The 13201-nt window shown below is 41.1% G+C and overlaps 1 protein-coding gene across 5 annotated transcripts in view; it reads right to left on the bottom strand.

The window, feature by feature from the left end:
• The window catches only part of anos1b (anosmin 1b), a 65528-nt gene that overhangs the window by 27993 nt on the left and 24334 nt on the right, over positions 1–13201 (bottom strand). Inside the window, exon 1 of one of the 5 annotated variants that reach the window (XM_042215939.1) lies at positions 9941–10401. The exons of 3 other annotated variants lie outside the window; for them this stretch is intronic. In XM_042215939.1, the coding sequence (XP_042071873.1) occupies positions 9941–10072 (132 nt within the window). In that variant the 5' untranslated portion in view covers positions 10073–10401. Of the gene's footprint in view, positions 1–9940; positions 10402–13201 lie in introns of those variants that run through there. One more of the 5 variants, XM_042215937.1, reaches the window with a different exon arrangement.

Here is a 13201-nt window from a genome sequence, read left to right as displayed (position 1 = left end):
CCTCCTCCGGTCTCGCCCGCTGTTTTACGGCCTCACCTGCCACAATAGAGGGATGACAGCCGCACTCGGCAAGAGGGTGGAGAGGAAATGGGAGAGATGTGGTTTCGGAGGAGGGGGAGAAGTGAGTGTCAGTTGAAAAGGAGAGTGGAGATGAAAGACAAACAGCGAAGCAGGTCCAGAAAAAAAAAAGAGGGCGAGAGTGACAGAGGAAAGAAAGACAGCCACCAGATGTGCTCACTCTGCACACACAGGCACTAGTGCAGGGGAGGCAACGTGGAAAACTGCTGCTGCTTATTTATGTGCTCGTCCTGTCATCGGCTCTTCAGAGTTTACTTAGCTCGCTGTAACCTGTGGTACAAAGACACAGGTGACTAACTCAAGGAAAAAACAACACAAAGTGATTCAGTGCAACCTGGCGTTGACTCTCCTTCTGCACCGTTCTCCCCAAATATTTCCTTCATTTGCTTTTCAGTTGATGGAGGTGGAGAGCACCATCTTAAATCTTCCACAGCTTCTCATAGGCTTTCAGCTGGGTTCAGAGTCCACAGCGTATGAGTCACAGCATATTCATATTCACCAAACCACTCGGTGAGTCTTCGCGTCCTGTGGATGGGGGAACTGTTATCCTGGAGGACGCCACATCCATCATTAGAAATGTTTTATCACTCTAGACTTCTAAGGGGACACGTGGACCCGAAACCACAGCAGCAAGACTCATCCCAACGCAAAACTGGATGCCCTCATTTGATTGTTCATATTGCTTTACAGTGTGAATAGAATTTGGGTGATTTAGTTGACCGTTTACACAGTTTTAAATTAAAGTTGATATGAACTCTATAATTTATAAATAAATATGTAAATGTGTTTAACGGAGCTATACTGATTCCCCAGTGCAAAAGAGAGAGAGAGTGCTTTGTATCTTTATCCTGTTAAAGACATTAAAGCTCCATCAGTTTGTATCACCTTCAATCATCAGCTATTTTAGGAACTTGAAGGCTTTTTTCCAGGTAAAAAATAGCACCCTCTTGAAGTTTTCACCTGAAAGTAACCAAGCTGATTTCCAGCAAAGCTTACCTGTGCTAGACTCGGCCCTCTTAATGACAAACCTCGCTAAGACACATAATAACTTGTCTGTCATCAGGTTAAAGGTGTATTGTCAAATGAAAGTCTGCAAATCACTTCAGAAGACAGGAGGATTCTTTCTTTATTATCTAAATACTGACACGTGCATGCACACATGTGCACGCACACTACGGGCTTTGTGGCATTTGAGTGAAAAGCAGTGGAACAAATTCCAAAAATCCCATTGAAAAGCATGTTAGACTTTTTCCAGACTTTTGGAAAAACATGCAAAACAATGAGAGCTAACTTAAGACGGCAGCTTGTGGGAGGAGGGAAAGGGCTGCAAGAAAGATGATAGAGAAACGGGAAGAGACTGGTATGAAGCATAGGAGCGAAAAAAGACGAATGCTTGTAGTTAGTTTAGTGTTTAACTTCTTCACCTCTCGAAGCACATGTGCCCACAAAGGACCTCTGACTGAATACTACCAGAACTTCCTCCCTTTTCCCATTCCCTAACCCTCTCTTTGCTTTTTCCCAATCAACAGATGCTGGACTAACAAATAAAGTATGGACAATAACACTCACGTGTTTGGTGCCTGGTGGTGGTTAAACTATTTAATTTGAAAGCTTGATAGAGTTAACTCTTTTAGCCAAGTACATGTTATATATGTACCAACCAGCAACTCTCGACTTGACAGCTATTTGACGTGTTGGCACAGCCAGGATGGGTGATTGGAAATGACTGTGGGAAAAGTGGAAAAGAGCTGAATATCAAAATGTTGCCAGGAAAGGACATGGAGGCTTATATAAGCTGTTGTTTGCAGCTGTTGCACTTCCAAATTAAGCAAGACAGAAGGATCTCCTCTAAACTCTAAGGAGGAGAAAGGAAGAGTGCTGCAGACTGGACCGTGGAGTCAACTATTTGATAAGTGAACCCTTTCCCATAGTCCTCGGACAGGTAGAGCTAACACAGAGAGGACGACAGTTTATGTTCACACACAGCCCGTTTGGATTTGCCAGTCAATCTAACGTGCATGCATTAACTTGTGTCTTTGGACATGGAGAAGGTGCAAACTTCACACAGAAAGGCTCCAGATATGATGCCAGCTAGCAATTCGGTGGCATGATTCCCATGACACGTATAACCCATCCTGCAGTGTTCTCTGGAAGTCTCCGGGTTGCAGGGGGGAGAATATGAAACTTAAAGGACGTGATGGAAGGGAAGGGCACCTCATCTGGTCCGGACAGCGACAGACTGATAGCTCTTACTCAAATCTGTGGGTACATGGCAGTTAATGGAGCGAATGTGAATTCTGTAATGTGTCTACAATTTTTCACGAATGCTCTGCAATGTACTGGAGTCTCTACAAATCCCACCTGACCTGGAGAATTGCTTTAGGAAACACCAGGAGATGCTGGAGTACGGAACAAGTACAAAAATGTAAATCTGCCACAGCTCTTATTATGATTATGATAGATAGATAGATAGATAGATAGATAGATAGATAGATAGATAGATAGATAGATAGATAGATAGATAGATAGATAGATAGATAGATAGATAGATAGATAGATAGATAGATAGATAGATAGATAGATTAATGAAGGAAGTAGAGTAATAGAAGTCGATGAGATCGATATGATCGATCGATCGATCCACAGACCTACTGCAGTAAAGTCATGTAAATTCAGAGCAATAAATTAGATGGGAAGAATGATGGGATGATCACAATATAAATGAGCTCCTTTGTTCCTCACCAGATCTGTTTATTGTTAGACATCCTACTGTCTTAAACACCTGGTACACATTACTACATCTGCAATATGTATGTGTGTGAGTGTGAGTGTGTACTCATATCTTTGTGGGGCCCAAAAATTGGAAGCTTCTATACTTATGGGGACCAAAATCCTGGTCCCAGCAAGTTTGAAGCATTTTGGAGACTCAAAATGTGGTTTTAGTGACAGGGTTTCATTGGGGGTAAGGGTAGATGTTATAGATCCCAGTGAGTGTGTTGGAGTGGTGTGTGTGTGTGTGTGTGTGTGTGTGTGTGTGTGTGTGTGTGTGTGTGTGTGTGTGTGTTGTGTGTGTGTGTGTGTGTGTGAGAAGTGAGAGATAAAAGGAGGAAATAGAAAGATAGAGGAATTGAGTGAGGGCTGTAGTTTAGTTTTTGTGAGCTCCCATGAAAGAGAGCGCACTGACGGTGTGACACAAACCATGTGTGTTATGGCAGCATCCGCCTGGTTGGTGTTTGTCTCCGACAGAGAGACGTATGCAACACACAGATATATATGAAGCTCTACTGAGGTGCATTCCTTTACCCGTGATCTTGTTTCATCACATTTTTTTATTCCTTTGTGTTTGTTGTGTAAAAAGACCTCAGCTCACCGGAGCTACAACTTCTGAGAAATATAGAGTACTGTGAAAAAAACAAGCACCCACTCCTATGGATGGGAGTATGCTGCGTGAGCAGATAGACTGTGTTACATATGCTGAATGTCAGTAAGTCCATCTTTGCTCAGCTTTGCATTAGGGAGTGAAAAAGCAGCTGAAGGGAGACAAACATTAGTCCCAAATTGTTCCATAAAAGTCTCCATCAAAAGTTACTGAGCATGCTACACTGCCAAAAGGCTTTATGAGATCCTCCGGTCGAACGTTGAAGGTTAAGACTGAGTCATTGTTGTTAGATTTGCCTACCTAATAACCCTAAAATTGGGTTTATAAGCACAAGAAAATGTAGTTCCCGAGAGAAAGCGCCTGAAATCAGACATTCAGAGGCATGTTTTTCCTTCAACAGATCAACGGCTAACGACCAGTAGACTCCCTGCTACTTCCTCCCTTCTGAGTTTCTCATTCTTTTTTCTCTCAGAGTGAAATGATCAAGACCGCAGCTGAATATAGAAACGTGACCGATTCGGTTTTACAATATCAGCTAATGTCAGCTTATATTTTGGCTATAACTGCTTTTGGTTAATAAGAACATTTCAGATCAGTGTAACATCACATAGTTTATCCAGCGCAGAGTACAAATCCTAACAGTGTCCATCTGTCTGTTTTCTTCACTACTTATCCAATTTAGGGTCGTGGGGGAGCCGCGCTCCATCCCAGGGGGCAGGGTGCACTGTGAACAGGTCACCAGCCTATCCCAGGGACATCACAGAGACACAGACGATCGTTCGCTCCCACACTAAGACCTACAGCCAATTTGGGATCATCAATTTATGCGTGTCTTTGGACAAAAAGCAGTTTCTGAAGGCACACATGATGCTGGCTTTTAAGATCAGGTTTCATTTAACTGCAGCTTTCAATCAAGAAGGTTGTGTCTGTGTGGATGCATTGAGAATTTACTTCTGCCCACAAAAGCTAACTGTACGAGCAGTAACTGCAGCACTCAACCAAGACAAAACCTCACATGTGTGGTAGCTGCTTACTTCTACAAGAGCAGCTGTTGAAGCAACACCGGAGATCAACGTTTTGGGATTTACTTACCTGGATGACTGAGCATGCATCAAGACACATACTGCACGTGCTCATGAGTATGTTTTATCGCCTTCGTGATGTGTCATAAACGCCACAGTCAAGTTGACAGCAAATACCTGCTGAGATTTTGAAACCTACATACTTGTAAAGTGAAAGAAACCATTTTTATATGTTTCTGCTCTTTTTTAGAGGAAAGGACTTTGTCGGGCTCACTGTGATTTTTCAGTATGTGTGTAGATATAGATATATATATGTATCCTGAAAGTACATTATTAAAAATAAACAGTACTGCATTGTTGCAACCTTTTCTGAGGAGAAGTCAGATTATCCCCAGAGTCATGTGGATATATTGAATGTTGCTGAGACGTTTCAGCGAGAACAATAATAGAGACCGTCTCACATTACAGCGACTGGAGTCTCTGGTGTGACCAAATCACTCTCAGCGATCCTTATCTGTCTTTCTGTATCTCACAGTAACCCGTTATCATGATCAGGGGTTAAACATCAAACCAGAATAGAGAAGACTAGAGTTCTCTTCATTTTTAGCAAAAACCTGTGAAGCAACAAGACGTAAACTGTGCAGCGTGCAACGCTCCCCGGGTGCATAATCAATAAAAAGCAGCAAAGTCTGAACATCTCTCAAACATCCAGTTAGCAAATACGCACACCTTGAGTGCATTAAACACTGCTGGACTTCTTTCGCTATGCAATTCGTTATTTTGATTAATCTTGGCAATTACGGCAGAGGACTAGGATATGTGCTTTTCTGCTCTAATTTATTTTGCTTGGCCTACTGCGGTGACTTTTACAAATTGGGCTGTATCCACTTTCAACAGGCTGTAAAACAGTAAGAATTAATAACTTTGCAATTCAAACAAGCAAGAAGAGACACGGTGCACGTCTGTGCAGTATCACGCTATCTGAGAGGAAAACTGCATCGACCTCCGCCGGCCAGTTTGAGAGACTGCCGTCGGACCTCGATTACAGCGCAATGCCGTGCCGGTATTCACACGTGTACAACAGCAAAACACAAAGACGTGGCTTTAAACTTCCGTTTCATATTTTCTGAAACGATAGGATGTTTCTTTGTAGAAGCAGCAAACTGGGAAGAACTGGAGAAGTCGAGACAAAGGAAGGGATTAGTGTGGGCAGGTCAAAGGAACAATATCTGTTTGTGTTTTTTTGTTTGAGGTGACGGCGGGGGTAAGTGTAGTTGAAAGTTGATGTTTCGCTCAGCGTGGTATCCCCTGCAACGGTCTGGTGGTTGAGCTTTCAGTGGGGGCTCTTGGCTGCTGTTGACACTAACCCCCACTGACCCCATTACAAACGCATACACACTCGACTGAAATACACGCTATACAGAAAAGGCCTCTCGCTGTGCCTGTTTGTACCTTTTCCATTATCCAACTGTCTTGTGAATTTGTAGCAAAGCTTGGAAATGTCGTAAGAAGTGAAATACTGCTCAGGTGTGCTTCCAGCTGGGTTGAGGCTTTTCGATTTGTCTGAACTCGAACGAGGAGTTCAGAAAACGCATCAATAAAAAGTTAGAGTCTTTCGAGAAGTCGAGAGTGAGTTACGGTCAGTGAGTAAAAGGTCGTGATGGAAGGTTATTTGAAGGACATTTTTCATGTTTTGTTACTTATAGCAAAGAATCATTATCTTTGTACCGTCCTTATAGTACACTTTTCTAAGAGAGCACTGCACAAACGTTTCTCTTTACTGCAGTGACCACTGTCAAAGAAACTGTCCAGATGGTTTTGCACGGTGCATCAAAATCCAACAATACGTTCCTGCATTCACAGTTCCCCTAAATTTCGAGAAGATCACCAACACCACCGGCTGAAAAATGCCCCAAATCGTGACAGAGCCTCCCCCGTGTTTCACTAAAGGCTGTAGACACTGGCTGTTCTACCTCTCTCCACACCTCCTCCTTCAAATTTGGATTCATCGCTCCATATCCACTGCTGCCACTGAGTTTTAGTCCAGTTCTTGTGTAATTTGGCATACTGCAGCCTTTTCCCCTTGTTTCACTTCCTTAAGAATGGCTTCTTGACAGCCACCCTTCCACTGAGACCATTTCTGATGAGGTTTTGGCAAATTGCAGATAGATCAACTGAAGTTCCAGATGCATCTCTCAAGTTCGGTGTCAGGTCTTTGCTGGATTCTTTCCTATTTCTTAAGGACATGACTTTCAGCTTTAGATAAAGTTTTCAGGCCTCCCACTTATTCTTTTGTCCTCCACTTGTCCAGTTTCCTAAATTTCTTTAAGGACACTCTGCACTATTATTTGACACACTGTGCTGAGATATGTCAGGTTTTGGCTCTTAAGGAATCTTTTTGCATTTTGCGTTATATTTTGGTATTTTTCATAGTTTCAACAAAATAAATTACAAATTATGTGTTTTGTGATAAACTGCTAGTAACAACGTACTTAAACAACATGCTTGAATGATTCACGGGCGAAACAAACAAAACCACTCCACTGAAAATGAACAATAAAGCAGCCAAAGTTCAAAGAAGAACTTTGAAAGATCTCAGAAAACCTGGAGAAGTCTGGCTGCTGCTGGCTGGTTGCTCAGGACTTTTGCACAGTGCTGTGCATTTCCCTGGATTTAGGTTTTTAGCATTTAGTATTTACACATTTAAAACATGATTATTAACATCCAAACAGTGGAGAACTAGTTTCAGTCTTGTGTGTTGGCCTGCTATAAGACTACGATGGGAAACACTGCTGTAGAGCGGACAGACTGGCAGCTAAAAATACCGGGCACGGAAACGCTTCCTGAACCAAACAATGAATTACCACACGTGCATGTTTGCACACACACACACACACACACACACACACAGACCCTGAGCCTACTGACAGTGTAAAGTGAATAAGCACGTTAATTTTTGCTCCATGGAGGATGGATAATGGGATACAGAGGAGAACATTATTTGAAATGAAAACAAAACCTGTTCTATTACGAAAGCAATGTGGAGGCTTAAAGACTCCACAGGAGAGTGAATGGATAGGGACACTCTCACCAAGTTCCTTTTCATTTTGAGGTGGGCCACTATGAGGCACTTGGCCTTCTAACGTGCAGTTGCACAATCAAGTTTGTTGCTACAGACTCAGGATAGTTTACAGTATGCTCTTGTACACACTGAGGACAAAAAACACGTGTGCATATTTTTCTGCTCATTTTCAATTGACGCTTCCAATGTTTTAAATGTGCCAGCTAATCAAGGGGAGAGAGATTTACAGTATGCTCTTGTACACACCGAGGACAAAAAACACGTGTGCATATTTTTCTGCTCATTTTCAATTGACGCTTCCAATGTTTTAAATGTGCCAGCTAATCAAACCGAGATAATATGCTGAAAAACGATATTCAGTAACACAGCCACAAGCATGCATGTGTTGAGTTTAAAAGGCTGCTTTAATCATGTGACAGGAGGCAAATCTGTGCCAAACGCATTTAGTACAACTAGTGCAAAGATTTCACTTCCTCTGATCTTTTTTACATTTTTGTCTTTGGTTTGACTCTGCGGTCCTCACCAGAGATGGGCAGCAACGCAGTACTTTTTTCAGGTAAGGAGTAAAGTAAGGGATTAGCATTGCAAAAAAAGTAATTAGATTACTGTTACTTTCCTATAAGCATGCAACGTTACTGCGCTACTAAAGTGTGATTTTGATTTTGAGAGTGTACGACGTTCGTGGCAGCAACAGACGTGTGCAGATCAACAGTGGATAATATGGAGTGATGGAGAGAGTACAACCGTGCAGCGTTTAAAGCTTGGAAGTACTCACATTACTTTGAGTTTGATTCTGTAAAAAGTGACAAAAACATTAGGTCCCTGCACACTCTGCGTGGGAAGAAAACTTCTTTCTACAGCGAAAAATTAAACTTCAGTCTGAGCGAGCAGCGAGCACGCTGCCACGGAATGTGACATTCACTGACATTTGCTGTGTTTTACTTGCATCTATTTGAAAGAGTGAGTGTAAACACAAAAAATATTTTATTTTATGATGCTGGAATATGCAGAAAATAGGTTTAAATGTTAAACAATTTCTTCAAGTCAAAGACTGTTGCATATAATTTAATTTTTGCTTGATGCATAAAGTTAAAAGATTAAAATAATAAAACAAGTTTTAAAAAGAGACTTTTTCATTATGATTCATTTTTTATATGATGGATTATGGAGAAAAAAATTACAATTGGGCTGAAAGGTCTGTTGCTTTATTACGTATTCAGTTTGGGTAGCATGTTTTTAAAAAGTAACAAAATTACTTTTGAAAATAACCAATCAATAAAGTAACAGGATTAAGTTCTTGGGGAAGTAATCACTAATAAGTAACTAATTACTTTTGAAAATAAGTAATCAGTAGAGTAATGGGATTACTTAATGGAGAAGTAATCAGTAATTAATTACTTTTTTCAATTAACTGGTCCTCACTGCTAACTCTGGAGCCAGAGTTTTATGCAGGTGAAGTTGATTTACGGCCCTGCAGAATCTCCATAGACCTTAATAAATGCCATCATTTGCATTTGTACTTTTATGCTATCACAAGAAAACTGTAACTAAACTGTTGCTATTAGCAGTGGCTAGTGGCAACTAGCACTAGCTAGTTGCTCTAGCTAGTTGTTACAGCAGCTAGCTACAGCAACTAGCTACTGCAGTCCCACTTTGAGAAAGTTAGATAAACTTTACTATTACCTTCTGATTAACAGAATCTGACTGATACAGGATTTCTACGGCTGATATTTAGAAAAGATATATTATATTCAATCATTTTTTTCTTTCTGATACGCAAAACATAAACAGATCTCCATTAACATTTGTTATGTGAAGTTATTCATTTACTCATTTCCACGCTGCCCGACTCGGCTCGGATTAGCTGGTTTTTGTGTTTGCGATGTTTTATTAAACACAAGTTGTGAACAGATATGTGCAGACTGCCCTCTGGTGGACAAACTATGCAACATCAACACTGATAACAGGGTTGAAGGATGTTTCTCCTGTCTCTTCTTTACTTTTTAATTTTCATTTATCGACCATTATAAGGGCAGATACCGCTCAAAAAACAGGCAGATAGATAAGATCTGCTGAGGAATCAGTTGTGCTCCATTGTAGATGATTTGGTCTGTGTCAACACAATGTGTAGGTAATTTTCAAGGAAGGTGTTTTTGGCAGGCTATAGCTTTGGACACTGCGCAGGGTATGCTGCTAAAAGAAGACGAACCCGGGCATTCGCTCCTATTTTGTTTAGGGGTTAGGACTGTTTCTTGATGTTTGAGGTAACGGGACAATGAGGGGTTGGTTATATGCTTAATGTTCCTGGTAAGTCTTGGACCAAATTAACAAATTGGTATGATGTCATAGCCCAAGCTTGTGAGTGTGTGTAGTATTTACCTGAGCACAGCGTCTGTGGTTTTCACACCAAACCAGGACTTGGTCACTCTGAAAAGAACAGAGAGGATGAGGAAGGATTAGAACAAACACAGACAGAGAAAAATAAATCGTGACGTGTTTCCTTCCCCACATTCAATCCCTTTATGTGTGACTACTGCATAACGCACAAGGAGACAGAAAGCAAAATATTGTTGCTTAAAAGGTCACTGACAAAATTACATAACCAGCCATGCGAACAGACACACACTCCACCTTTCTCTTATTTAGGTAATTATCCTCTGGGTGAAAAATGACTAAACATTCTAGGTTTGCGGCTGCAGAACCAGACAGGGACAACGTCACTCAGCGAGATGTATGGTTATGTGTGCATCTGTAAGTGTGAGTGTTGCACTCTTCATTGCTGAGTGAGTCAAGACCACCGGTAAACACGGCTGCTGTAACCAATATGACAGCGGTATCCGACATGTCATGACCACACGGACAAAAATAAAGATCAACCAAACCAACCCACCCTTATCACACAGAGTTTTCCCTTATTTGACTCTGTGCACCGTCTAGACAACAACTATACTGAACTAATGAATCTATTTATTTTGTATCATTCATGCAATGACACTTCTATAAATTCATAAGAATGGGCGAGAGGCTAGGTACTAGAGATGGACCGATCCGATATTACGTATCGGTATCGGTCCGATACTGACCTAAATTACTGGATCGGATATCGGAGAAAAATAAAAAATGTAATCCGATCCATTAAATATCACGAAAGCACCTCACAAAACTTGCAACACGCCGTAACTCACCTCAGAACGTTAGCACGTCGGAGCAGTATGCATCACGTGATAGAGCGGCTGTGGCATGCGGGACCTGTCGGTGGTCTGGATAGCATTTGGAGCTTCGCTAGCAACCCGGCATTTCATCTCCGACAAAGTTATCCCCGAGAGAAGTAAAGCAAGTGTGTAAGTCCATCTCTGAATGTTTGTAAAGCATTCCTGCGTTAAGCTTAACGAGCGACTGCCTCTCGCTCTCCGGCTGCTACTTCAATCATGAAACTGCTAATGATCAGCTGATCGGCTTTTCTGTCGCGAGTCTCTCTTGTTTGTTTTTGGTCCACTTTGCCCAGAAAGAGGAAACCAGCGGCTGAACAACAGCAGCACGTTTAAGCTTGATAAGCTGTTGTTACAATTTATTTAATATTACTTTCTACACCAGGATCGTTTTCTACGTAGCTGACGGCTGGTAACTGTGCAGGGGCGGATCTAGCAAAGTTTAGCCAGGGGGGCCGATAGGGCATTAACGGGAAAAGGGGGCACAAAGACATACTTTTCTTTCTTATTCTCATTTAAAATGTCAGCTTTTAATAAATAATTATCTGACACCCAAAGTTTTAATTTGATGTAAAATGAATAGAAGTCAATTACTGTATATAGTAACTATTAAGTCTAATATATATACCCTAGTAAGCTATAGTACTTTTTCCTTTGGGAAGGTACCATCTGTGCAGTCTGCAATTTTGTTGAAGAAAGATGTTGAATCTATTTAATATTTCTTGAAAAATAATTGATTTCTGTGCATTTTTTTTCACACTGCATCAAATTAAGGTTGATTACGTCGATTAAGCATCATGAGGTGGAGCGTGAGGGGTGGTTCCCTATTTTTTATTTATTTATTTTTGTTGTTGCTGGGAGTTGGAACCCTATTAGTTAGGTTGCTTAATATTTACGCTAAGTACTCTTTAAAATACCAGAATAGGGAGGATGGTGTAGGTTAAGTTTATTAGATTGATCAGTATTGCTGAACTATGAAATATTTTTTTTGCATACAGGTATAACAGAATAGCTTTAGTGTAGTTGTTGTTTTAAACTTGAGTATGAACTTATACAAAATGCAGCAAGATATTTAAAAAAACAGTTTTGTTGATTAAAAAACACTATATCGGATTCATATCGGTATCGGCAGATATCCAAATTTATGATATCGGTATCGGTATCGGACATAAAAAAGTGGTATCGTGCCATCTCTAAGTACACACTGGGCGGGCTGCCAGTCTTCCATCATACCGTATTTTAATGCGCACTGTCGATGAACGGGTCTGTTTTCGTACATAAGGCACACCGGATTATAAGACACATTAAGCGGAACAGTCAGAAAGTAAACTTACTCAACTCATTCTTCTTGCTTCCTCCACTTCCGTACCATTGATTCATTAATGTTGAATTCTCTGCAGCTGCTCTATTCCCATGTTGTTGCAGTATATTAATGACTAACCTCGTATTGTGGATGGATTATCTCAGTTGTTCTCCTGACTGAAGTTTGGTCCGTTTACAGCATCCTGCCATGCGATTGCATTTGTCCCTAACCATCGGAACCCTCACGTTAACTTTTATCGAGTGGAAAAAAGTTAGCGTTCATCCTCCAGCTTCACTGTGTTTATGTTATGCTAACATAGCTGTGTCGCTAGCGATCACGTAGCACATCATTATATACCAGCTAGCCCAACTTCAGTAACCCTACAAACGTCACTGCTGTTTAGTTTCCTGTCTTCATTTATGTTGGAAGTGATAGCAGAGCTGTACGTTTGAATTTTTCAGAAATCTCTCAGTCAGAACATGCTATATCATGTTTAGGTGGAAGCTAGCGAGCTAACTTCCTGCTAACTTCTAACTCCGTTAAATTCTGTTTTCATGGATGCCTGGATGTTAAACTTAATTGTTACACCTGGTAAAGCAGCAACGCTGATGATTTTATTAAAGATGAAAGAATTTAGACAGTTTTTAACTCTCAGTGATGCTGCAGTGTTCGTTTGACTTTGGGACCTGAAGGAGGAGTTTAGGACCCAGAATGGTCGCAGCAGATGGCCCCGCCCCTCCCTGAGCCTGGTTCTGCGGAGGTTTCTTCCTGTTAAAAGGGAGTTTTTCCTTCCCACTGTCGCCAAAGTGCTTGCTCATAGGGGGTCATATGATTGTTGGGTTTTTCTCTGTATCTATTATTGTAGGATCTACCTGTACAATATAAAGCGCCTTGAGGCAACTGTTGTTGTGATTTGGCGCTAGAAAAATAAAATTGAATTGAATTGAAGTGAATAGATTACTCCGCCAGGCTTCTGACTACGGTAGCCGACAATCCATCAAGCGGTGCGGCTTCGTAGCTTACCAAAGTCGTACTAAAACATTTTTGACTGATTTTTGAGCGTCGTGTACCTCATAAAATTGGTTCGAGGTCAGTGAGCACAACCAGAATTCATACGGATTATAAGGC

Source organism: Haplochromis burtoni, unplaced genomic scaffold (assembly GCF_018398535.1).
Source record: "Haplochromis burtoni strain Fernald_Lab_line unplaced genomic scaffold, NCSU_Asbu1 Contig_875, whole genome shotgun sequence".
Classification (NCBI taxonomy): domain Eukaryota; kingdom Metazoa; phylum Chordata; class Actinopteri; order Cichliformes; family Cichlidae; genus Haplochromis; species Haplochromis burtoni.
Note: the sequence above shows the minus strand (reverse complement) of the source record. Positions and strands in the feature narration are given on the sequence as shown.